The sequence below is a fragment of the Protomyctophum parallelum genome, assembly GCF_964188405.1.
Source record: "Protomyctophum parallelum genome assembly, chromosome: 1".
Classification (NCBI taxonomy): Eukaryota; Metazoa; Chordata; class Actinopteri; order Myctophiformes; family Myctophidae; genus Protomyctophum; species Protomyctophum parallelum.
In genome coordinates this window covers 12,414,324-12,441,667 of record NC_139697.1, presented here as the reverse complement: position 1 = coordinate 12,441,667, position 27,344 = coordinate 12,414,324, and the positions used below count along the sequence as shown (strand labels likewise).

Sequence of the window (27,344 nt, the reverse complement as noted above, 5' to 3'; positions counted from 1 at the left end):
TGTAATGTGGAACCCTTTACACCTGCAGGCTGTGGAGTGGGACCCTTCACACCTGCAGGCTGTAATGTGGGAATCTTTACATCTGGAGGCTGTGGAGTGGGACCCTTGGCCTTCACATCTGGAGGCTGTAATGTGGGAATCTTTACATCTGGAGGCTGTGGAGTGGGACCCTTGGCCTTCACATCTGGAGGCTGTAATGTGGGATGCTTTACACCTGCAGGCTGTAATGTGGGATCCTTTACACCTGCAGGCTGTAATGTGGGATCATTCACATCCGGAGGCTGTGGAGTGATACCCTTGGTCTTCACATCTGGAGGCTGTGGAGTTGGATCCTTCACATCTGGAGACTGTGGAGTGGGATCCTTCACATCTGGAGGCTGTGGAGTGGGATCCTTCACATCTGGGTGTTCTTTGTCAGCATCTACCTCAGGCTTCTTGGTAATTTCAGGAGTTGTGACATTATCAATCTCCTTCAAGGTTTCTGTAGGGACTGAGAAACAGCATACGGTATAGGCAACTGACAACAAAAATAAAGCATAAAATCAGAGTCAATGTTTCTTTTTTACTTTCACCAGTTTCAATGTGTTCTGTGCATCCTGCACATTTAAGGAAGTTACAAAAACAATAACATAAAAATGTAGACTTGTTGCTGCATGCCGAATATTAGCACTAAAAGACAAAAGCATTTCAGTTTGTCTGTGGACGAAACATATTTCACATGACTTACCCAATTTCTCTCCCACTGGTAAAACAGGAATAAGCTTTCCTTTACCCTCGAACTTCTTTTTCCTTTGCAGGGTCGTGACAGCTGGAACAGACATGTGTAGCTACATTATTATATAATTATTGTACACTATGACCCTCTAGGGATGTAATTTAACACGTAAAACGCCAATGCGAAGTGTAATGTGTAATAATTGAACATATGATTATCATCTCACAAATATAAAAGGGAAAAACCATTTCACTAATGCACCATTAGTTTGATTAAAACTACCAATATTAGTAGAGGGGGGGTGGGATTCCTCACATACATGCGTAGTATAACGTCTTAAATTGATTAGATTTAACATAAATTGTCCTGAAATGTTCATTATGTCACCCAGGAAGAACTGATTATCTGGTCACATGGGTCATGAAGCTCTACTGGCCAAAAGCATCATGGTGCTAGAAAGTCTGCAACTCCTTACAGACAAGATGCCATAGGTGGAGATCTGTGCTCTACCGAGCATACAGTATCTTTTGGTTAACTCGTATTTTGAATGCAAACAGCAACGTGAACGAGCTGACAACTTCCTCTCCTTCTGCCCATAACCACACTCACCATTCTTATAGGTATATGGAAATATGGGGATGCTCAGTGTCACTTTCTGTAAGATAGAAAACACAGTATTATTAAGTATATGTTGAAATAAATTTAGAACACATTTCTGCATTTAATTCATGACATCTAGAAGATGTGTAGAGTGTATCCGATGTGTAGTGTACTTGATGTACAGCATCTATAGAGTGTACTTGAGTGTACTTGATGTATAGTGTACTTGTATACAGTAGTGTACCTGTATACAACCAGTAGAGTGTACTTGATGTATAGTGTACTTGTATACAGTAGTGTACCTGTATACAACCAGTAGAGTGTACTTGATGTATAGTGTACTTGTTGTGTAGTAGTGTACCTGTATACAACCAGAAGAGTGGATTTGCACTGCCTGCTTTGCCAAGTCCAGCAACTTCTCGGGGCTTTCCTTTGCTTCAGAATCCAGTGAGCCTGGGTGGGCTTTTGTCTGCGCACGCACATGCCCACACGGACACGGACACGGACACACACACACACATTATAACAACTCATAGACACGTTCCAATTACAATCGTTTTATAATAAGAATTTAATAGAAAAAGGCCGATGCACACCTCAAAAGGTTGGTGACAGGTGCGTAGGGCAATAGTGCATATATTGAAAAAGAAAGAGTATCGTTGAAAAACAAAGAGGCGTGTCGCGTGTTCGAGTCCCGTTCATGACGACATTTGCTGCATGTCTCTCCACTTCTCTCTGTCCCTCTGTCCTGTCTATCTTCACTATTAACCATCATTAAAGGCAAAAAGCCCAAAACTAATCTTAAAAAAAAAAGAAGCTTGCCAAAAAATGTTGGTCTTTTCTTAAGTCGACGTTTCGGTCGTTAGCTCCGTCATCAGCACATTGTCTGGCAAGCCAGCCAGCCACAAGCAAAGATGTTGTGCAAATTAATGGAGGTTACTTAGATGCACTGAGTGGTTTACCGTTATGGTTTGTATGCATGTACAGTGGCTATGAGTATTCACATATATCACATACTGTATATTTATGAGGCCTGTAGATTTGAAGGGCTGTATGTAAACTGCCTGAGCACTACATTTTGCCTGGAAGACGTCTGTTTAACCGTAACCTGCCAAAGATTTTGGTAATGACATTTTGGTAATATGATTGAGAGATGTCTTTGTGAACATCTCCTATAAGAAATGACACCCACAGTTGTGAGAGAGATAATATGCGCTGAACCCTCCACAGAGAGACACTTTTGCTTGCTAAATAATGTTGCTGTCATCGTGATTTTCTCCACCACATTATGCATCTCCCATATTTTAAAGTCATTTGTAAAACCTTGCACATACACAGGAGGAAAACGGAAATCTCCAACATAGGAAAAAATAAATCAAGACGTAGGCACAGTGATACTGAAACTAGCGGCCCTCTTCTGTACTTCAGAGTAGTTTAGCACTGGACTCAATCAGAATCAAGGATTGAGACTATCTGTTTTAGAAACCATTTTCTAATCCACACCACAAGTGACCACCTGACCTCCAGGACCACACATGTGTTTTATCCACCATGCACTTTTTACCGTATTTGTTCATATTTGTTAGTACAGCTGAGCACAGGGGCAAAGTCGAAGCCTTTGACCACTGATTTCAGCACGTGTAATTTGGGCTCTGTACTCCAAAGCCTACTCTAAATCAAGCAATCAATATCATCGTGGAAATGCCATCTAGTTATAGTTTAAAAAAAATCACACCTGTGTGAACTGAGTGGTGCACCTCCCCTCTCCCCCTGCCTCTCTCTCTCTGTAATTAGCACTAGGCAACAGTGCAACACTATCTCTCTCTCTCTGTTTCTGGCACAACAGCGCCACTTTTGCCCCTACTGGTACTCATAGCCACACACATAGGTTAACACATAAGTAACCACCTTGGAGTGGTTGCACCACTCAACAAAAGGAGTTACAGAAGGAGAAATGTGGTTCTTTATTGTTATGTACTCACCATAAAGTTTGTGACATGTTCAAAACCGTATACGTGGCATGAGAATTCACATGCTTCCAGGTCCTTCTCACAGAGTAAACATAAGAACCTCCACGGTCCTAAGTCAGATTTGTGTTGAACTAGAAACTGCAGACCTGGCAGGGAAAGAAGAATTGTACAGAGACAATTGGACAAAAATAATCAAGACCAGTGTTCCTTAAAGTGAGGTCCAGGGACCCCCAGGGGTCCTAGAGGGTGGCAGAGGTCATTAGTGTGGTACTCACCCAGCTGAGGATATTTGAAGCTGCTCTGCAGCTCATCAAGTGTGACAATCTTTGGAACTATGCGTACACAGAAAAACGGTTCATGTCATTTTAAAGCAACGCAAACATTAGTTAGATAATGAACGAGAGGCAAGACTTATATTAAATACACTAACCTTCATATGTCCAGTCAAAGCTGAAGTTCTTATCAAGAATCCTGCAGACTAGAGTCATTAAAAACCCATTAGACAGTTTAAGACAGTCCCTCCCCCATTAGACACGGTACAGAGACTTTTAATTTCGTTCACATCGGCTCAAAAAATGAAAGTCTGGGACGAGATAAATTTCCTGGTCTAGGAGTGGGAGTCAACTACAGTGCAGAGAGGCATCGCTTAAAATAATGGTGACGTAAATTTTATCCAGGGAGGGGAGGGGCAGTGGGGGGCGGAGGGGGCAGGGCCAGGCGATCGGTGAACAAATATTCTCCAGTGCTTGCTCCATGCGCGCCCACCCCTCTAGATCAGAAAGCACGCTGGCTGGGCCAGGCTACTCCACGATATAGCTCCAATATGTTTGATGACATGGCCAGTACTCACCTTGCTGATAGTCACCAGTCAATGTCAGCCTGTGAAAAGCCCTGCTGGGGAGATCAATTATCTGGAAAAATGTCAAATTGAAGGTGTCAAGTTTGACAGACTTACTGCAGTACATCACAATCCTTATGTAAAGGCCACCCTATGTTTGCCATTTTACCTTCAGCATCATGTGTTCGGGTCCCTGAGCGTTCTCCTCCTCCCAGGCCAAAGATGTTAGGTCCTGCGTAATCTCTTTCCCCTTCCAGCCAAACGGTAATCGTGCAGGACCCTGGTGCATCTAGAGCACACATTGAATCAAAAAGAACAAATAGAAAGTTGGAAAAAAGGGAATATCTGCACTCTCTTGTGTAAAGTTTCTTATGAGTTTTTTTATTTACACAAACACGTTTGGACTTCAGTCTGTTCCCAGTAGCCACTCTTTTCTGCTATTTCTAAGACTTTGACAATCATCACTACTTTTTCTTGGGTTCACTGCTTTTTGGATCCACACTGGGCTGTGCAGATATTAATTAAAGGGCAGATAACATCACATCTGTAGAGGCAAAAAAAAAAAGCCAACCGAAAGCCATGTTCTTAGTATTGAGCGTTTAACCCGTGTTGGACTTTTTGGAGGCCAATTTTAAAAACGCCTTCTAAAGTTTTCAGATTTTCTTTTTTTTTTACATTTTGAATACTATCCCAAAAGGGGTTCCCATCCAGTATGCGTATTAAATGTCTGAACATACACATTAACATGAGACCAGTCCAACATATTAATGGAAAAAAAAGTCAACAAACTATAATTTACTTAACACTGACGATAGTGTTGTCAAACAAGTCTACGAAGCTATCTATAGAATCTATGAAAAAGTGTAATCTGCAACTGCAGTTTTACAATATGTAGTGGGGGGCCGGCCCCTGCTTCATTTCTCTGTCAGCTAAGGGGTCCTTGACCTGAAAAACGTTGAAGAACCGTGGTAAAGAAATCACAATTGTACTCAGCTCACCAAATCAAAACATACAGTAAAGTTCAATGCAACCCAAACTGAACAGAATCAACAGACTCACCAGAGTCTGCTTGATGTGTCCTGGATGAATCAGATGCTCTTTGAAGGTGGAGGCATTGAACAGCCTCCGGCAAACCAGGCATATGCATAAACCATTGCCCTCTGTCCATTGCCGGGTGCAGATACACGTCACAATGTGAAGAAGACCTTGCCGAAAGAAAATGCTGTTCAAAATGCTGTTCAAACTGTTCATTAAAATAGGCCATGTTAATGTAGGTCTTGAATGGCTTCAACATAATGTTTATAACGATGACACATAATGCAGCCCAGCTCACCGATGGCTGGTTCAGTCCGCTTTTTATTCTTGATGTAGTGGCATTTGTTGAAGATATTACTGTTGAAGACCACTGAGATAAAAAAACAAGCATCAATTGAGCTTTACAGCTTACAGTCAATGACAACATAAGTATATGAAGGCCTGCTAGTTTAACCATTTAGACTCGTTGCAATTGATTGGAGGATATTAATTCTCTACATGTTCATATACAATTCCCTTAATTTTTTCATCTTTTAATCTGTTTAACATGTTGTTCTCAAATGGGCCAGTCAAGCGACTAGTTTCAACCGGTACTTCAATGGCTTGTTGCCCAGTATCTCAGAACCTGTCATGTTAGGATCCACCCTTTTTTGCTGATTTTGTGCTCTCATATACTCAATGCAAAGTGCATTTATTTCATGTTGCCCCAATTACTCCTTCAGAGCGGTTGTGACTTCATCACTTGTAAGGTACATTTTACTTGTGGAATAGATTTCCCATCAGACCAGACTTTTCTCTCAAGTGCTTTTATTTCTCATCTTGTGCATTAAAAACCTTCAATCACAATCTGTGTCTCATTAGTTGTTGCAATACATGTAGCAACATAATATTATTAGGCCTACGGCCGATTCTAAAATCGCCTTCTAAAGCCTGACCTAAGTTTTCTGAAAAACTTCAAAAATGTATATAGCAGCATACATTTTTTGTAATTTTTTGAATACTGTACATACTGTACAGAACCCAAATATGGGTTCCCGGCCTGAGGGGGTAAGACACCAAAAGGGGTTCCAGCCCAGAATGGGTTAATAAGAAGAATTTGAAGGTTTTCAGAAACATAGCCTTTAGAAGCTGTTAGAAATACTTTCTTTTCTCAGGTGTAAATGGTTAACCCATTTTGGGCGAGAACCCCTTTTGGTGTTTAAGCATTATGTTATACTTTAGCTATTGAAAAAAGTAGATCTACAAGCTCATAGCGCGGCACCGAGTTTTCTTTAGAATCAGCCTCAGGCCTAAATGGTTAAGCAGCAGTCCACTATTTCTGAATAATAATTATAAATCATACCTCGTCCATCCAGTTCATCTGCTGTGATTGTAGAACAGAGGGTTAAGAATAAACAACATGCATTAATGTCACATGAGATAATAGGCCTTATTGTAGTGTTTCAAAATTGGCCTGAAAAAAGGAGACCAAAGGGGAGGTAAATTTCCCCATCTCTTTTGTACACATGGTGTTTGTATTTGTTGATGGCATTCATTATTGTGTGAATTATTTGATGCAATGTTGATGAATTGAATACCGTACTGTGCCACGTGCTGTTTACATTCATTACAAGTATTCAATAAAAAAGAAAAAGTACCTTCTGTCACAAAGATGGTCTTCATGTTCTGTGGAGAGACAGACAGACAGATATTTTTGGACACATTTCAGAAAGTTCTGCTCAGGTCAATTCATTAATATCTTAACTTGTGAATATATGAAAATATAAGTCTCACCTGCTGGTGTTCAACTCCCCTCACGTGAGTAAAGAATTGACACGGCGACGTGGTATCAAATCTGCAGACCTGATCCACAGTCACAACAGGTTTAAAAACGATCATAGCAAGAGGCAAGAAGCAATCAATTACATGAATGTAGTAATGATGTCAAGATTATGTTCATAATATTCATAATCACCTGGCAACGTAGTGCACAAAATGTTACTGGTTTCTTTGCTGTGCCAACAAAATACAAAAGAACAAAACAAAAAAGCAATATGAGTATGCAGAACAAGATGGTAACACAACACATGGAAATTAATAGAGGTTTGACCACAAACACAATAGAGGGTATGCGCATGCTTAAAGTGAATGGCACATCGAGTGGCAAAGCAACATGCAAAGTGAGTTTAACATTGTTTAATGCAACCAGATAGGACTTTTCTTTTCGGATGTGTGGGCCGTCAAGGCCAGAAAGTCGTTTTTTGCCACACAGTAGGCATTCCTGCATAACCTCGGGGTTTGGTGATGATGTCACGCGCATACCCTCTATACATGAAAGATGTATAGAGGCTTGAACACACACACACACACACACACACACACACACACACACACACACACACACACACACACACACACACACACACACACACACACACACACACACACACACACACACACACACACACACACACACACACACACACACACACACACACACACAAACAAACACACCACACACACACAGTTTTAGGATGACTATTTTTTTAATTACAAGGCCAGTCTTAAAGATGTGCGTTGGGAATGCATTTTCCACCCGGTTGTGCCATGATCTAATTCTATCCCTTCACTTATTGGGTACCCTCCCTAACCCGTCCAAAAGGCACGTTAGCAGTGAGGAGACAGGGCAAGTTGTCCTTCTCCCCCATAGAGATGCATGTTAAATGACGGGATTTCTCATTATAAATAATCAATCATTTCAGTAGCAAGAGCATCAAATCTAGTCAACACAACTTTCAGCCAATGACACAACTTTCAGCCAATCACAGCGCAAGATGACACGATCAAAAACAGTGTACGTTAACATCTGTACGGACAAACACAGAACAAAGTGCATGCAAGCATTTTGTTTTGATACGGGGAACTTACATTCAAGTCCTGGACCTGCTTTCGCTGTACAATTAATTGCCAGATGTCCTTTCTGTCCACATCCGAAACATTGTTTTTTTGAACCTTTTCCTCGCTTTTGTTTTCCTGGGAATATCATTTCTAAAGTTAATTTGACTGTATTCATACATTATGTTCATTTACTAAGGCTATGAGTATCAGGGGGGTTCAAACGGTTCTACCATGCAGTGATCTGGAGAAGAAGTGGGGTAGGCAACTACCGTAGGGATAATCCTATAAAGGAAGAGTATACCAATCCTAAAGTAACCTAATTATGCTTAAACGGTTAAACCTAACCTTATTCTTAACCTCAGTAAAACTATGCCTAAACCTAACCCTATACCTAAACTTAACCCCAGTGAAACTATGCCTAACCCTAAACTTATTTCTAACGTTACTCTTAGTAAAAAACAACATAAAGAATACAAGAACTGCGGCACCGATCGGCCGGCGGAAAGAATCGAGGGCGAGATGGATTAGGGGCGACCGTACCGGATACCGTACATAGGTACTGATACATCACTCACTCTCACACGTTTACTCCTTCACTCTTACACCACTGATCTGGTCAACATCTACAATCATGCTCCTCCGACCTGGACCAGCTTTCATCCACTCACACACTGCCCCCTGGTATACTGATGACATTTTGCATTTATATAGCACGTTTTATCCAAAGCGCTTTGCATAGATTGTGCATTACCAAAACAGCCTCATTCCACCTCTGCAACATTGCCCACCTCCGTCCCACACTATCCCAAACTCCACCATGCCTTCACCACATACAGACCCGACTAATGCAATAGCCTCCTGATATACGGTGTCACCACCAAGGAAACTTTTCCTGACTAATTCAAATCTCCTTTTAGCTTTATGTTTATGTTTTTTTAATTCTTTGCTTAGTTTTTAGCTTTTTTAACAACATTTCTCTTTTAAAAGTCGTTTTTTATTTGTATTGTTTTAAAGCGACATTGATTACCAAGAAAGGTGCTATATCCATGTTATGTATCTTATTAGCTCCTTATTAGCTCCTCCTATAGTACACACACACACACACACACACACACACACACACACACACACACACACACACACACACACACACACACACACACACACCTTCCAGCTTGAAGACTGCAGTTGGAGACTTTGCATTGGTGTGCTGTTGTGCTGTCATTTCACCACCAGGGAGCTCAGCAGTAGCTTTAAAATGATAAAAACAAAATGATTGAGATAGAAAAATAAACACAAATAATATCTACAGTACATTATGTTATAATTCCAATAGTACGTTAACTTCTCTACGCCTACGGACAAACACAGAACAATTTTGTACATAAGCAATTGTATGTGCACAGCGTGCAACCATTTTTGTTTACAGGCTGCGCAAAGTTTGATCCATAATAGTCTTTTTGTGAGACCATTGAATGGGGAACTTACATGTAGGTCCTGGACCTCCACATCCTTGGGCTGGGGGGGCTGAGCTGGGACGATTCTTTACTTCACATCCTTGTGCTGGAGGGGTTGGTTTCTTTGCTCCACTTCCTTGTGCTGGAGGGGTTGGTTTCTTTGCTCCACTTCCTTGTGCTAGAGGGGTTGAGGACGGACGCTTCTTTGCTCCACTTCCTTGGGCTGGAGGGGTTGGATTCTTTACTCCACTTCCTTGGGCTGGATTCTTTACTCCACTTCCTTGGGCTGGAGGGGTTGGATTCTTTACTCCACTTCCTTGGGCTGGAGGGACTGGATTCTTTACTCCACTTCCTTGGGCTGGAGGGACTGGATTATTTGCTCCACTTCCTTGGGCTGGAGAGGTTGGATTATTTGCACCACTTCCTTGGGCCGGAGGGGTTGGATTCTTTGCACCACTTCCTTGGGCCGGAGGGGTTGGATTCTTTGCACCACTTCCTTGGGCCGGAGGGGTTGGATTCTTTGCACCACTTCCTTGGGCTGGAGGGGCTGGATTCTTTACTCCACTTCCTTGGGCTGGAGGGGCTGGATTCTTTACTCCACTTCCTTGGGCTGGAGGGGCTGGATTCTTTACTCCACTTCCTTGGGCTGGAGGGACTGGATTATTTACTCCACTTCCTTGGGCTGGAGGGACTGGATTCTTTACTCCACTTCCTTGGGCTGGAGGGGCTGGATTCTTTACTCCACTTCCTTGGGCTGGAGGGACTGGATTCTTTACTCCACTTCCTTGGGCTGGAGGGGCTGGATTCTTTACTCCACTTCCTTGGGCTGGAGGGGCTGGATTCTTTACTCCACTTCCTTGGGCTGGAGGGACTGGATTCTTTACTCCACTTCCTTGGGCTGGAGGGACTGGATTCTTTGCTCCACTTCCTTGGGCTGGAGAGGTTGGATTATTTGCACCACTTCCTTGGGCCGGAGGGGTTGGATTCTTTGCGCCACTTCCTTGGACTGGAGGGGTTGGATTCTTTGCACCACTTCCTTGGGCCGGAGGGGTTGGATTCTTTGCACCACTTCCTTGGGCTGGAGGGGTTGGATTATTTGCACCACTTCCTTGGGCTGGAGGGGTTGGATTATTTGCACCACTTCCTTGGGCCGGAGGGGTTGGATTCTTTGCGCCACTTCCTTGGACTGGAGGGGTTGGATTCTTTGCACCACTTCCTTGGGCCGGAGGGGTTGGATTCTTTGCACCACTTCCTTGGGCTGGAGGGGTTGGATTATTTGCACCACTTCCTTGGGCTGGAGGGGTTGGATTATTTGCACCACTTCCTTGGGCTGGAGGGGTTGGATTCTTTGCGGCACTTCCTTGGGCTGGAGGGGTTGGATTCTTTGCACCACTTCCTTGGACTGGAGGGGTTGGATTCTTTGCACCACTTCCTTGGACTGGAGGGGTTGGATTCTTTGCACCACTTGCTTGGGCTGGAGGGGTTGAGGTGGGAAGATTCTTTGCTCTACTTCCTTGGGCTGGAGGATCAGCAGCCACGGGGAGGTTTTTGTTTATGCTCGTGGGAGGTCCTGCGTGACCCCCGCCCCAGAACAATTGTGCTGTCTTTAATTTTTCCTGAGGGGCTGAGGTGGGACAACTCCTGTACCAATGTCCGGTCTGTCCACATCCCAAACAGATGTCTCGTGATAAAAGTCCTGTGAATATAAATTATAAAGTAAATTTAACTGTATTTAATATTACATTTTATGTTCAGTTGCTATGGCCACGAGTATCAATGTATATACACGCACGCACGCACACACACACACACACACACACACACACACACACACACACACACACACACACACACACACACACACACACACACACACACACACACACACACACACATATACATATATACACAAACCCTTGTATATCTAGGTGTGCCCTGGGAGTTTTTGGCTATATATACTACGCGGTGAAGCAGCGCCGTTATCGGGTTATCGGATCACATCGACTAACTGGCCTTGGAACGCTTCGGGATCCCCCAGGAGGACGTTACTAATGTTGCTCTGGAGAGGGAAGTCTGGGCTCTCTGGTGGTGCCGTTTCCCCGGTGACCCGACTACGGATAAGCGGTTGAAGCTGGATGGATCAGGTACGGATTAAACCCCATGAGGGCTCCTGAGCCGGTAATGTGTTGGGGGCCCTATAGCATGCGTGCGTGCACATTTTTGTGTTTTTTTATGTTTTTATCATCTTTTTGACCTAAATTTTACAAAATCAATGGCCAAACGCGGTCCAGTGTTCTCAAAGGGCCCCTAACAGCCAAGGGCCCCTGGGCCCCGGTCACACTGGCCCAATAGATAATTTGGCCCTGGGATGGATGGATGATTTCACATACCATATTAGCCTTTGGGGTCACTTGGTGGTCACTGTGGTCAGTAAGAAAGGGGTATACCTACTGCGGCATTTATTAACTGTTATGAAGTAGCCTATTCTGTTTATAACAACATAAGAGTTCTGATTCTGAATCAGAGTTCTTTAAATATTTAATTCAATTGATTAATTTATATTAAATGCATGTTTATTTATTAGACTTCATTAATAAACAATCAACCATAATAGTCTACTGAAATAGTTTGGCTATTATTCCCACATGAGCAGCCATTGGCTATTGCATGGGCAGGAGAATAGACCAAATCGATCTCAGGGGCAGTTTCAGTCATGAAGAACTGTGACACTTGTTGTCGGGTGTTCTGTGATCATGCTGTTGATCCCTGAAGCATGCTGTTTGCTATCAAACAGTTCCCAGTGCCACAGAAAACATACGCCGACATACTTTGCAATTTGCTTTATATGAATCTCCCGTGACGCTGTCAAGCCTCTTCCTCTTCCCTGCACTCACGTCTATAGGGTCTATTCTTTTTTGAGACGGTGGAGAATCTGCTGTTGTAGAACTTCTAGTACTAGACATTTTAAACAGCGCGGTGCGGCCGGCAGGCGAGACACGCACTGGATTCGGCACGTCGCCACGGCGCAATTGAGAGCAACAGCAGAGCACACCACACACAAGCAGATCAGCAGCCACGGGGAGGTTTTTGTTTATGCTCGTGGGAGGTCCTGCGTCCGCGCCAGAACAATTGTGCCGTCTTTAATATTTCTTTAATATTTCCTGTTTCATTATTGTTAAATTCAGTGTTGACGTTGTGTGACAGATCGCGCAGGGGGGCATTTAGGAAAATACGGAACAAACCGCGTTCCGTATTGATTCAATATGGGACGCATCATTTAATGCTCAAATAAAAGACGAATCTTTATTTTACAGAACGGGTGGCAACCCTACAAGTTGTCGGTTGTTTGTAGTTGGCTTGTATTTCAAGTATTTGTATGGGCCTCGACCTCGAAAAGGCAGTAGAGTTGGTTGTGGTGGGCCAGTCTGGCCCAGAATTTTGTCTCAGTCCAGCCCTTGTTTCAAGGACTGTGGGTTGAAATCCACTCTCACCTGAGTTGGGACAATTCCATGGCCTATGTCCTTTCTGACAGCATCTCCAACAGACATCTGCATCTACATTTTTCCATCCTGTGTAGGGAAAACAAATATCAGTTTTTATAATTGTCTTCACCAGGCCAGAAGGCCAAAGGCTGGATACTTTTATTCGTTCCAGTTTGTGTGTGTGTGTGTGTGTGTGTGTGTGTGTGTGTGTATATATATGTATGTGTGTGTGTGTGTGTGTGTGTGTGTGTATATATGTGTGTGTGTGTGTGTGTGTGTGTGTGGAGGAGGGAGGAGAAAGTGGAGAAGAGCGTCCTGGGATTAGAGGTACAGGATTATTGGACTTTTGGTGTAGTAGAAAGAGGTTTTTGCAGTGGTTAGTGATAGAGAGAAGGCAGAAAGGAGTGAGTGAAAGTGGGAGAGGTCATCGGGTCACGAAACTTTGCACGCAAACACAACCAGTAGGCCAAGGAAACCATCCTCCAACACAACCAGGCAGGCCTTAACCTGGAACCCAAAGGGGAAAAGAAAGTAGACCTGGAAATAGCTGGAGGAAGTTAATGAATGACCTATGCTCGCTCCCCAAAGAGGAAAAGGGCTTCAGTCAAGTTTGTTTTGGCACACCAAATCACTTGAATCACTTCCCTTAACCCTAAACAAATAAGAGGCATTTGCAGACAGCGCACACAAAACATTGAGAGAGACTCTCAGTCCAAGCTCAGTAACCTGTACCTCTTACATCATATATATGTCAAACTCAAGGCCTGGGGGCCAAATCAGGCCCGTGAATGAATTATCTTTGGCCCGCGGGATGATATTTAATTAGTATTAGAACTGGTATATTGCACGGACCACCATAATACTACAAGTCTGACAATGCACTGCGAGTGCATTGGCACATATCGAGGGCCCGCAAGCGCAAGCATGCGTCTTCTCTTCACTATTGATCAGCAGTGAAAGTATATCACTTGTGGTCAACTTTCAGCTACCAAAAATGGCTAAAAGAAAGGTGGACTCTGAAAACGCTGGTTTTCAAGTCAGGTGGTAGGCAGAGGGCAAACCTCTGTGTGTCTTCTGTGTGAAGACAGTGTGGCTGTAATGAAAGAATATTACCTAAGAAGACTATGATAAGAAATGAATGCAACTGATTTGATTTACGTTCTCATTTTACCTCACCAAGCAGTGCTTGGTGCCGCCCAGACATCCTCTGTCTACACAACAGTCTGACGCCAACCAGAAGGCCTGGGAAGCTTGCTTTCTGGAAACGTCATTGTTTTGGTCATGCACAATCACAATGCAACCATTACTTTTCCTGTTTGGTAGGAGTAGTTAGTCTTTGTTCTTTGTGTTGCCACATATAGCCTTATTTTCTTTAATTAAAACTATTTAATCCATGTGTTGGTGCTGCCAAAAAGGCATAGTGGTTTTTGACTGATAGGGGAAAACATATGAGAGTTCCTTGGTCTGCTGTCAGCATTCAAAATAACAGACAAAAAACAGACATTGGTTAGCCAAGTATTATGCAGCGGACACACACACACACACACAAGGAATATAGCTTCCCATGGAACACATATTATACCAGAGGTGCTTTGGTAGACCTGCTGCTCTCCTGGTGGGCCGTGGGTGCTTGGGTAGACCTGCTGGTCTCCTGGTTGGCCGTGGGTGCTTGGGTAGACCTGCTGGTCTCCTGGTTGGCCGTGGGTGCTTGGGTAGACCTGCTGGTCTCCTGGTTGGCCGTGGGTGCTTGGGTAGACCTGCTGGTCTCCTGGTTGGCCGTGGGTGCTTGGGTAGACCTGCTGGTCTACTGGTGGGCCATGGGTGCTTGGGTAGACCTGTTGGTCTCCTGGTTGGCCGTGGGTGCTTGGGTAGACCTGCTGGTCTATTAGTTGGCCGTAGGTGCTTGGGTAGACTTGAAGATCTATTGGTTGGCCGTAGGTGCTTGGGTAGACTTGAAGATCTATTGGTTGGCCGTAGGTGCTTGGGTAGACTTGCTGATCTATTGGTTGGCCGTAGGTGCTTGGGTAAACTTGCTGATCTATTGGTTGGCCGTAGGTGCTTGGGTAAACTTGCTGATGCTGACCTATTGGTCGGCCGTAGGTGCTTGGGTAGACTTGCTGATTATGACCTATTGGTCGGTCGTAGGTGCTTGGGTAGACTTGCTGATGCTGAACTATTGGTTGGACGTAGGTGCTTGGGTAGTGGGAGACCAGCAAGTTGTTTGGGTAGACTTGGAGGTATCCTGGTGGACAATAGATGCTTGGGGAGACTAGCTGTACTCTTGGTGGATGGTAGACGCTTGCATATTGTCCCAGCAAGCCTGCCCAAGGCACGTTGGAAGACAACATGATTGGTGATTAAAATGTTGGCTCTGCAGTTTGACTGGACAACGGGCGAGCAGTGAAGGAGCTATTCATTACCAGTGGGTATACAGCAGTGTCATACAGTCCGGAGCACGGAAGCTCTGATCATGAGCAAGCAATAAAGCGGACGTGAAGCCACTTCGGCCAGTCGTGCAAATTAGTCGTGCAAAAAAAAGTGTTTCTCAAATGATTATAATATATATATTTTTATAGCAATTAGGGGTTCAGCCTTGAGCTTGAGCGTCTTGCTCAAGAACACTTCGACACTAACTCTGGGGGAGCCCGGGATCGAACTGGGAACCGGGTGTATGCGTTTGGTTCGACTTACTAACAATCCGACAGTGACAGGCATTAGTCCGTTTTTAGGTTAAAACAGGTTCATTTTAACCTGCCACGCATGTCGGTAGCCACAGGTTAGTTTGAACCTGCCACAGGTTGGCTTTAACCTGCCACACATGTCAGGAGCCACGGGTGAGTTTTATCCGGCCACGGGTTAGTACTGTAACCGGCCACGCATGTCGGGAGTGGCGGTGTTGTCGGACTAATGCCTGTCGGACTGTTGTCTAACCAACGTATGCACCTCCTGGAAACCTTGCATTTCCAAAGCGGCTGCCGCCCCATATTAATAACAGTTTATTATTCCAATTTAGGCTCTCAAAAATAATATGCAAAAATGCCCCAAAAATGCCAGTCCACAGGCAGAAACTGGTAATCACATTCCATGCTATTATTTCATGGCTGTAGTAATATTACTGCATGCATTGCTATTATTGTTAGGGCAAGCATCCTGGTGGAGTGCATTTTTCTGGAGAACGTTAAAATTATGGAAGGCTTGTTGTCATTTGTGGTAATTAAAACCACAGACTACTCCCTGAAATAGACAACCAATGTTTATGGCGAAAGCCTAGATCTCAATTCAGGTTTTCCACATTTTGTCTTGGCATCATGCTGAGCCGGCAAGCTTACCACATGTGTCTGTGCTGGATTCAGACTGTCTGTCGGGTTCCTTAACAATCAGGGGCTCCTGAATATAAAGACACATAACCCATCAAAAACAATACATTTGTTTAACAGTGATGGCTGCCACTGGTGTATTGTTGAAGATGTATTCAACTTACGAACAACAAGAACTCTGGAGTCCTCTGGGCTGCAGGACAATTTCTAAACTCAAGCAAAAAGTCTCTTGTGTAGGTAATTCTTCCTAAGACAAAAAAGGTATAAAGTGTTCCCATCAACCAGTCATCAATATCAGGGTCAATTCCCTATAACCTGCTGAATAAAAAATGTAAACATAGGTATTATTTTACAAGGTGTAGCATAATGGGTGTGTCGTTAGGAATATTACAGTACCTTTGTGCAAGAAATGAGAGGAGGACCAGGCATGTCCTTAGTTATTAGAATTAAAAGTTTTACCAAATATGATAGACAGACACTTTGGAAGACAACATGATTGTGTGGTATCCATTTTAGTCCATATTTGCAATATTCTATGTCAAGACTACATTTCTGTGCTAAGTCAGTTCGTCTCCAAGGCCTGCTCCAAGGCCAACTGTCTTTGTTATTCAAAGTTGGGGTGTCGATGGTTTGTTTACGGTTTGCTGTCTGTTCCTGCTGCAATTTGTGTAAAAATAGAATTGGTGTTGATAGCTGCATGGGAGCATATGGTTGATCAAGGGTTCTTCAGAGGAACAGTGAACACGCCTACATTCTCACCTCAGTTTGTGAAACTGTACTTAATTCCATGACATTCAATGTAACTGGGTCATTCTCCCCGACGGCGTAAGGCCGTCGGACCTATGCTGTTTGCTGTGCTGTGTACTCTGAAATAAACATCAAGGAACATCATCTCGTCGTCTGTCTGCTGTGCACATTTACTCTCCTGTATGTGTAACAGTATTATATAATTACACAAAATATGATACAAATAAGTGCTTCTACCTGACTTAATTCAGGTTCATGTGTATAGGAATACATAGTGCATTAAAGGTCACAGCTCCTTTAAGTCTCCTCCTTTTGCCCCCTGTATAAATGTCCTGCGTCACCTCCACCTCTTCCTTCTGTACTTCCGTCTTGGAACGAGGTGGGTGTCTTTGTTGAATTCTCTGTATAACATGATAAGCATTGTACTTGCAAATTGATTTATACAGTGTTTGTTTAACCCTGTTTAGAGAGGAGTTGTTGCACTACTAAGAACTAACGTGGAGACGTGTCTTTGTTATTCTTTGTCAGGTATGTTACGTTCTATTATTTGTTGTGTTACTGTCGCGCTAGCTTCTGTACTTCCGTCTTGGAACGAGAGAGGAGTTGTTGCACTACTAAGAACTAACGTGGAGACGTGTCTTTGTTATTCTTTGTCAGAATAAAGCCAAGGAGAGTTCTGGGTCCGTCTCATGTCCATTCAATACACAACGCAGAGAGAGACAGATTACACCGGTTACATACTGTATGGTATTTTAATATACTACAATTGGTGATTAAAATATTGGCTCGGCGGTTTGACTGGACAACTGGCAAGCAGTGAAGGAGCTATTCATTACCAGTGGGTATACAGCAATGGGTTGAGCTTAAAGTTTGAACAGTTGTCAATTGTCAACTCTGTCAATTCCCAGTCAAATGCTTCCGGTCATACAGTCCGGAGCACGGAAGCTGGCATTTACCTGGTACATTCCCCCTACAATGCAGAAAAAACAGATGCTTGCATCCAATTCCAGCATCTCATAGAACACATTAATAAGTTGTATCCATACGGTTGTGGGCACGTGGCAAATCTGAAAGTGTTCATTTAACAGTGTCAGACTTATAACACAAGCAAACCACCGCCACCGCTCCAGCCCTTCTCTCTGTTTTTACCTCACCACCGACAATCCAGACTATGAATGAGCCTTAAAGCCTGTCGGACTGTTGTCTAACCAACGTATGCACCTCCTGGAAACCTTGCGTTTCTAAAGCGGCTGCTGTACACTGCCGCCCCATATTAATGACAGTTTATTATTCCAATTTAGGCTCTAAAAAATGCCAGTCCACAGACAGAGACTAGTACAACTGGTAATCACATTCCATGCTATTATTTCATGGATGGCTGTAGAAATAACACTGCATGCATTGCTATTAATGTTAGGGAAAGCATCCTGGTGGAGTGCATTTTTCTAGAGAACGTTAAAATGATGGAAGGCTTGTTGTGGTAATAAAAATCACACCCGTGTGAACTGAGTGGTGCAACTCCCCTCTCTCCTCTCCCCCTCTCTCATTAGCAGGCAACAGTACAGCATTATCTCTCTCTCTCTCTGTTTCTGGCACAACAGCGCCCCTACTGGTACTAATAGTCATGTGACGTTACTCATTAACGTCACATACATAGGTGAACAACACGGACATTGCTGTTCCTTGGAGTGGTTGCACCACTCAAAAACCACAGACCACTCCCTGAAATAGACAACCAAGGTTTATGGCGAAAGCCCAGATCTCAATAGGGAATGCAAGGCTGACGTCACGGTAGGACTACCGGCCTACCAGCGCCATTTTGGATGTGATGCCCTACAAGCGTCAAGTGAGTATAAAGTGTATAAAGTTGGTGTTTGAGTGTTTAGTGCACAGTGCTAGAGCTCTTTCAGTTCTCCAAAATGGGATTTATTAAGCCTACTTGAGTAGGCTACTTGTTGTGTGAAATACAACAAGTAGGCTTCTCACCATAAACAAGGTCAGAATAAAGAATAAAAATTCATACACCGATTGCGGCGGAAGCCATGCAAGGTACCAACCAGCACATCAGGAGCAATTTGGGGTTCAGTGTCTTGCCCAAGGACACTTCGACATGTAGACAGGTCAGGAGGAGCCGGGATTCGAACCGCCGACCCATGGATCATTGGACGACCTGCTCTACCTCCTGAGCCACAGTCGCCCACAGTCTCTCTCATATATAACTCTATTTTCTCTCTCTCTCTCTCTCTCTCATATGTGAGATTTCGCATTACGGACCGATTCATACTGGAGTAGCGACCTGTTCCCTACCTGCTTGCTGCTCCATCTGTCTGTCAGTGTCAAACAACCACGCGGCCATTTAATGATTTAATATTCTCACGCGGACACATCCTTATGGAAGGGGAAAACACCACACGAGTGACTAATCATCAGGCAAACCTTGTTGTTAGCCACCTATAGCAGAGTTTAACTCTGCATTATATATATATATATATATATATATATATATATATTAGGGCGTGTTATTTTTTTATGTACAGTAACATGTAAATGTGCCTTGTTTTCAAATAAAAGACCAATGTGTTTTAAGCTTGCTTGTAACATTGTTGGCTTAATACTTTTGATGCACTGTTGTTCTGATTAGTGTTTTATTAGTGTGATTAACAATCAGGGGCTCCTGAATATAAAGACACATAAAAAAACAAAGCTTTTTTTAACAGTGATGGCTGCCACTGGTGTATTGTTGAAGATGTATTCAACTTACGAACAACAAGAAGTCTGGAGTCCTCTGGGCTGCAGGACAATTTCTAAACTCAAGAAAAAATTCCCTTGTGTAGGTAATTCTTCCTAAGACAAAAAGGTATAAAGTGTTCCCATCAACCAGTCATCAATATCAGGGTAAATTCCCTATAACCTGCTGAATCTAAATTGTATACACTAGACCTTACCCGTTGTGAGATATTTGCCCCCCCCCCCTTGTGGCCGTGGGGGGTACTGCGCCCGGGTGCGTTTGTAATTGACTAATAAATTAATTAATAATCATTAATGTGTCAAATCGTCATGCCCTCCATATTCATATGGTCAATGCCTGTGTGAAAAGTGGGAGTGATTGGTGCAGGCAGTAAGGAGTTACGGCAGTGTTTCTGACAGACAGACAGACACACACACGGACAGACATTGTTAGAATTATAGTATGATGATGATGATGATGATGATGATAGTATGATGATGATGATGATTATACCCTTATACATTATTTACAAGGCGTAGCGTAATAGGTGTGTCTTTGTGTGTGTGTGTGTGTGTGTGTGTGTGTGTGCACGCACGCCTGTCTACATACTGTAAAGGTTTGCATACCACTTGGCCGATCAGTGACTTTATTTTTAATGTTTTATCCCACAATTTTGTAACCCATTTTTTCACCCTGCAGTGTCAATTATCTAATGTAATCCTGGGCGCTACACTTCCTCTGCCAACCTGGGGGGGCAGCAGACTGACCGGGTGCAGTACTTTGTTTAGACAGCTTTTGGTTTAGACTAGTCATTGGTTAGACCAGTCATTAGTCCTACAACTACAACTACAACCTATCTCAAACCCTCACCCTAAACCTAACCTCCCACGGGGCAGCACACCGTCACCTAGTCTAAACTAAGTATGCACCCCGACTGACCTCATGCTTCTTTCTATGCATGAGGAGTCCAAGCTGCTTCTTTTCACCTGACAGGGGAGAGTTTCCCCAGCCGGACATAGCGCGTGGAAGGAACACGTTATTCCGACCAGTTCCTTTCCCCTCCATCAGGCACCCCGGCTAGCCAGGGGGAGTTTAGAGACCAGGATTACGGCATGTTTTTGTGAGGGTACCTACCCTAGGGGACACGGGGAGAACATGCAAACTCCACACAGAAAGGCCCTTTCGCCAACCCCGCCTCGGGTATGGGCACTGATGACACGGAGGGGGAACACGCCTCCAGTGCCCACAGCGTCCCCAGCGGGGAATCGAACCCATGACCTTCTAGCTGTGAGGCAACAGCACTACCGACTGTGCCACCGTGCCCCTTTGGCCGATCAGTGTCATAATTCTTGCACACCGACAGCAGGCAAAGGACCCCAATTCTCAAATATTGTCAACAACTATGTCACTGTTTTCATGAATCATTTCAGAGCAATCGTCACTCTACGGCCAAGGCTTTGATATGGCCATATACAGGGCAGCGATTCAGGAGTCCAGAGTTGATGTTGGCTAGTCTCAGATCACATCACATACATGGACTTAAGGTTTTAGCCTGTGTCCTGAATGGCTTAGGCACTACTAATTTGTATTTCTTAAATGTAGTAGATGTAGTATACTGTGTACATTCCAACTCACACATGCAACCTCTCAGAACAAAGAAGAGTGTCTCAGCTCAGCCAGTTAAGCTATATTTTACAATTGGTTGAATGATAGTGCAAACTGCAAAAATAGCCGATCTGCAAGCGTTGCACCGGCTACAATTTTGATTGATGCCATATCTGACATTCAACTGCAAATGCTTTATGAACCGGACTATATCTCTCAATTAAATTTACAGCAAGGAAAAGAAGATATTGTCAGATGGTTTGTGAGTCTGTTGAGAAAATAAATAAATAAATGCCACAGCCATAGCTTGCCACGGACACGTCTGTCCGTGTGCAGACATGTTGGTGAATCCTTGATCCCATATCCTGCCTTTAACACACAGTCTAACATAAAATAACAAAACAAAATGACAATTAACTTGTGAATATACTCAATAAATACTAAAATCAGCAAGCAAAGGCTGAATTGCGGATAGTTTTCTCTCAAATCTTGGATTTTGACAACAAAGACACAAACACCAGGCAAAGACACCGATTACATCTACACTGTAGATTCTATCTACAGCATGAATGCCATCTCTCGCAGGACAGGAAGACGCACCAGGAAGTAACAGCAAGGTCTCGCGTCAAGCGAAATTTATGATACTCAGTCTAATGAATTCTCTAGGAACACTAATCCTATGTGACTGCCACTAGGATGTCTTGACGGTCACATCAAAAATAATCCCACGTGACTGCCACAGGAACTGTCAACTACTCCTGTTTCAACATATTGAACTCAGACACTCCTGACTCTACTTTGGGTTCACTCCTTCTCTCATCCACATCATCCTAGCAGACTCCAAAGGGCAGATACAGTAGCTAAATCTTATAACATTGAGGTTCCTAGCATCTATTGAGAGGCATAGCCTTCAACTATCCGGATCCTTTTCTGTAGGGGAAAAGGGTGTCAAAGGTTCTCACCCGTCTTAGTGTCCGAGGGGTGTTGGGCATCTTGCTTCTCTGCTGCAACATCGCCGTCTTTCATGGACACTGGGTCACGAGAGGTGCTGCCTTTCAAATATTTCCTTTTCACTGAAAAGAACAAGCAACATTGAAGAACATAAAAAAAAGACAAATGATTCTCAGAAGGAGATGATCTTAAAAGAACAGGGAACAGGGTGCATGTCAAAGGCTTCCTCATTTTGTTCTCGTCACATTTGGGAACATTTGCTAAATCCCACATCATCTTTTGTCATAGTACAGTCATAGCACAGTAAAGGAAATAACATTTTCTGTTTCGTAAAATAAAGTAATTGTGAAACTTTATTCAAACTTATTTGGTTATCTGGAGCTCTTTGCCCTCGTCTCCTCATCATGAAATAACAGTTAATCAGAACATTGTATACAACACAAGTCATCTCAACTCAAAGAGGCATACTGTAACTTTGTGCCAAAAAACAGGGCTATAGTATGTATTGGCAACACGATGCATCACAAATCACAATACAGAAATCGTTAAATCTTGTGTACAAATACAGAAGATTGACAGTTTTTTGTTCAGATTCCTTAGACATTGTAGCAGCTATAATGAACATAACAGCAATAGTCAGACAGGATAATAAAGTTTCTACATTGGTCCTACTTCTACTACTTGGGGGGGGGGGGGGGGGGGGCTATAGTGTCATTTACCACCTGGTAGCATCTGAAACAGTCCATGGTCCTGCGAGCCCTGCTAACATTGTAAACGTCACAGGTCGTAAACGTCCTGTGCGGAATCACACTTTCACCGCGGGGGTCAGGGGGACAGAGGTGTCCATTCTCATCACCTGGCATGGCAAAGTTCTTCTTCTCAAGGTGTGAGAGGGCAGTGTGCAGTGTTGGCTTGGGGGGGGGAACCCCTTTTGGTGTTAGCATTATGTTATGATTTAGCTATTGAAAAATAGCAGATCTACAAGCTCATAGTGCGAGTGGCGCGCTACGAGCTTGTAGGTCTGCTATTTTTGAAAAATCAAAGAACGACTGACATGGAAACATAGCTTTTTCAGAAAACTGTCAGGATGTAGAAGACACTTTTAGAATCTGATCTCAGGTCAGAATGGGTTAAGAGTCTACTCTAAGGTATGTGGCAAGCTGCTATTTCACATGCTTCTCAAAGCATTTGCTCACAATGGGGATGAAGGCTACCCTACAGGACGCCAGCCATTTAAACCAGTTACCGGTTGTAGACCATTTGAAATGGGAGGGGAGGGTAATGTCATAATATATTACAGTATTGAAATATAGTGCAATACTCTACCCAAGGCGTACGTTTTTTTACCAAAGATACAGCAAAAACACAATGAACAAGAAAGTAAAATATTTTTTTACATTTGTTTCCCCATCATTATGAATAATCATGATTAACAATCATAATCATGTTGAACTGCAATCCATAACCCAGCTAAATCATTGATAGTTATAGAGTACCAAATGGTCTGTGCTCTGTACACTCTCCGAGTTAAACACAGAGACTGCTGGGGTCCCAGAGATTTAAAATGGTATGAAATGGGGGGGGGGGGGGGGGGGGGGGTCCGTGGTCTAATGCATATAGGCCAATACTGTATGTATCAATTTGGGGGGATGAAAAAGTTAGAGAACTTTATAAACTACACTGCAGATTGATTAAAATGTGTATTGTATTCCAATCAAATGAGTTCCAGATTGCAGCTTTGATTAAAAAAATTCACGCCAGTGTGAACCAAGTGGTGCAACTCCCGTATATTGGTTCTCTGTATCGTTCCAATTTGTATCATTCCAATTTCTTCTCTGTATCGTTCCAATTTCTTCTCTGTATCGTTTGCGTCCAGCAGGTGGCAGCCATGTCACATACTTCTCTCGTTCCAATTTCACGCATGCGCACACCACTCGTGCTCACACAGGTACACACATCACAAACAGGTACACAGCTACACGGACATTGCATGCTGGATGTAGAAGTGGTTGCACCACTTAAAAAAGTACATATATATTTTTTAACCATAACAGTGCAGTTCTATCCGGTGCAAAACAGTCCCATGTCTTCTCTGATTGGCTTTGTGTGCTTGTATTCTTGTCTGTCGTCACTGTTCATTTTAGATGATGTCCTCACAGCTGCTTCCCTCAATGTCAGGGTTGCATCAGTGAAGCTGTATGGAAGAACTGCCACTCCACATCACATCACTGACCATCAATGACTCCTGGACTCACTCAACCACAGCCAGTCAAAAGGCAAAAAGATTTACCGACTACATGCTTTCAGTCATTCATTGTACAGTCAGCCTTATGTTCCATTTTGTTTCTCTGGTCCAACCTACTTATTTCTCAGCTCTGCAGGTCCCCAAGACCCATGCATAAGACAGGTATAACCCCGTTAACACAGCAATCACTCTAGTAGTCTGATTTCATACTTGCTATTGCGGTGATTTAGTAATTCTCATCATGCTTTTCATTCAGTTACCCCGTCTGTCAGCGTACAATTGTTTTTGGAAGCCTCACTTTATGGTGGCTAGCGGCAACATCTAAGGGAATTGTATGGCCCACATTTGGGGCATCCAATCGCTGGCCCCAAGTTAATGGTAAATGGTGCATTTATAAGCGCCTTTATCCAAGGCGCTTTACATAGATTGTGCATTACATTCACCCATTCACACACACATACATACACCGATTGCGGCGGAAGCCATGCAAGGTTCAGTGTCTTGCCCAAGGACACTTCGACATGTAGACAGGAGGAGCCGGGATTCGAACCGCCGACCCATGGATCATTGGACGACCTGCTCTACCTCTTGAGCCACAGTCGCCCCAAGTGGGCCAGCGGTTCCTGTGTGACCATCATTGACCTCTCCTCCAGTTCAGCACATCTGTCTGTCTATTGCCTACTATCCGGTGATCTGAAAACCTCCAAGCTGGAGGAATACGTCTCAGATCAGAGACTATGTCCTTACATGCTAACCTCCCACTAACTAACTCATCAATCTTCATTATCTGTCCTCTATATCCAGATGAGGTCCTCACATTGTCCCCATCGACAATGGATGATGACTACTATGCACCATCTCATATACTACTTTTCCGCTTAAACAAGTGCCGCATTCTGCAGCCAAATCTAACCCCCTTTTCTGCCTTTTAATTTTAATGTTTTTCTTTGCTTATTTCTTAGCTTTTTATCTAGTTATTCTCTTATGTTCTTTTATTTGTTCCGTTTTGTAAAAGACACTTTGAGTACCAAGAATAGTACTATTGGATAAAATAGTGTTATTATTATGTCTATTCCTTCAGTCTAATACTTACCCAGCTTGTCTCCTGGTGTGATGCTAGTTATTAAGCAGCTCTCCTTGCGTATCGTCCTCCAGTGTCCAAGTATCGACAAGACTAAACGTTGTCAGTGAATCAACAAATATAAAACAAAATGTTTATCTGGACATCTAGAGACACGTAGGCTTTGTAATGATAATACTTTCTTTATATAATTCTGCCTGCACTGTAATTCTAGTCCCTTATATTTCTGATTCATTTTGCTTATTTAAACCATAGCAAATAATCAGAGATCCGTCACAATTTCATAATCGTGCACGAATCAGCACGATCCTACCCACAGAGGTTACCACATCTGAAGAGCTTCTTCATTTTTATGCTTTTAAGCTGAATTACAAATAAGTTGCATTTAAGCTGAATTACAAATAAGTTGCATTTAATTCCCTGAATGTGCCCGTAAGCAGGCATAATAATAGGAATAGTGTTTCGGACTCTAAAACTTACCGTCACTGTACGAGGCCCCTTCCACTGACGAGAACAAAGCAGGCCGCAGAACCACTTGCTACAACAGAAGGTCTTACAATTATTAAAACTAACATACGGTTATATTGTGAGCGTCACGTTTCCTGCCCTGTCCTGAAATATGCTGTATGGTTGAAATTCTATTTTATTTCTTAAAGCTGTTTTTCTCTCTCATTCTTGTTGTGTAAAACTGAAATAAAAAATGAATTAATTAATTCCTCCCCCCCACACATTTCTGTGTTGTTGTCATCTATACTGACTCAGCTGCCAGTGAGGAGGTCCCACCAGGAGGACGGCAGGGCCTTCGTCCTACTCCTCCCGCCCAACACTCCCTGCTGGCAGGCAGTTTGCCGCCCCAGCCCGTAGGCGTACATGCAGTGCCAATTATCACTCTCCCCGCCCGGCTTCCCTCTCCCGAAACACGGGCCAATTAGCCCTTCAATAAGTCCCTCCCCAACCCATCCTTGTCCAATAGGCACGTTAGCAGCGAAGAAAGCTTGACCTGCATAGCAACCGTTGCTAAACTATTTGGATTGGCATTGGACAATCGCTTTTTGGGGTGGGATTTAGTGAAGGGCTAATTGTATTTGCATAGACACCCAGCAAAGCAGGATGCAAACCAGACTTGAGGGACCAATACAGGGGCCTGTATGAAAATATGGGCCAGGTTTATCACCAGAAGCATTTTGACAATCCACCCCTAAATGCAGGTTCCACACATCTACGCAGTGATATTAGTCTGGCCATGCCAGGCTAGCACACAGATATATTTCTAATGATCATTTACTGTACTTCTAGACTAGTGTACTGTACTTCATTACCTTCATATCCATGATGGTCGTTCCACGACTTTCTTCCATCTGTTTTGCAAAATCCTGCATCATGCTGGGAAACGTGCTGTCGTATTCATAACTGCTGCACGTCATCAGAGTAGAGGGATGCCATGCATTCTAGAAAACACAAACAAAACTGAGGTTCATTTAGTAGCCAACGGGCAGTCGTCCAAGGCCTTAGAATCTCCCCAGTTTGCGGGCCTGTGATGGCACAAGAGGAAAGAACAGCAGGATTACCCAGGCATTCATTCATCATGGCTGAATCCCCAGGCCGAGTTTGTAGTAGGACAACTTTGCATGTGTACACGTAGGGGGTCTGAGCTTTTGTCCGATGTTATAAGGGCGGGCTCCAAGTGAAAAGGGTT

The 27,344-nt window shown here is 43.5% G+C and overlaps 2 protein-coding genes across 2 annotated transcripts in view; both read right to left on the bottom strand.

Moving 5' to 3' along the window:
* LOC310858061 (uncharacterized protein) overlaps positions 1-7,147 on the bottom strand; it is a gene marked incomplete at its 3' end in the record, with an annotated part of 55,285 nt that extends 48,138 nt beyond the window's left edge. Inside the window, exons 1-15 of the mRNA XM_083764116.1 lie at positions 7,113-7,147; positions 6,932-7,000; positions 6,796-6,823; positions 6,501-6,521; positions 5,457-5,528; positions 5,183-5,328; positions 4,293-4,412; positions 4,136-4,196; positions 3,716-3,763; positions 3,561-3,617; positions 3,298-3,431; positions 1,677-1,784; positions 1,325-1,370; positions 728-808; positions 53-490 (exon numbers count right to left, since the gene is read on the bottom strand). Coding sequence (XP_083620242.1) covers positions 53-490; positions 728-808; positions 1,325-1,370; positions 1,677-1,784; positions 3,298-3,431; positions 3,561-3,617; positions 3,716-3,763; positions 4,136-4,196; positions 4,293-4,412; positions 5,183-5,328; positions 5,457-5,528; positions 6,501-6,521; positions 6,796-6,820 — 1,357 coding nt within the window. The 5' untranslated portion in view covers positions 6,821-6,823; positions 6,932-7,000; positions 7,113-7,147. The remainder of the gene's footprint in view (positions 1-52; positions 491-727; positions 809-1,324; positions 1,371-1,676; positions 1,785-3,297; positions 3,432-3,560; positions 3,618-3,715; positions 3,764-4,135; positions 4,197-4,292; positions 4,413-5,182; positions 5,329-5,456; positions 5,529-6,500; positions 6,522-6,795; positions 6,824-6,931; positions 7,001-7,112) is intronic.
* Positions 7,148-9,384: 2,237 nt separating this feature from the next.
* The window catches only part of LOC310857964 (uncharacterized protein), a gene marked incomplete at its 3' end in the record, with an annotated part of 31,256 nt that continues 13,296 nt past the window's right edge, over positions 9,385-27,344 (bottom strand). Inside the window, exons 12-18 of the mRNA XM_083764010.1 lie at positions 26,968-27,096; positions 26,129-26,186; positions 22,334-22,444; positions 14,557-15,216; positions 12,984-13,061; positions 10,377-11,188; positions 9,385-9,390 (exon numbers count right to left, since the gene is read on the bottom strand). Coding sequence (XP_083620136.1) covers positions 9,385-9,390; positions 10,377-11,188; positions 12,984-13,061; positions 14,557-15,216; positions 22,334-22,444; positions 26,129-26,186; positions 26,968-27,096 — 1,854 coding nt within the window. The remainder of the gene's footprint in view (positions 9,391-10,376; positions 11,189-12,983; positions 13,062-14,556; positions 15,217-22,333; positions 22,445-26,128; positions 26,187-26,967; positions 27,097-27,344) is intronic.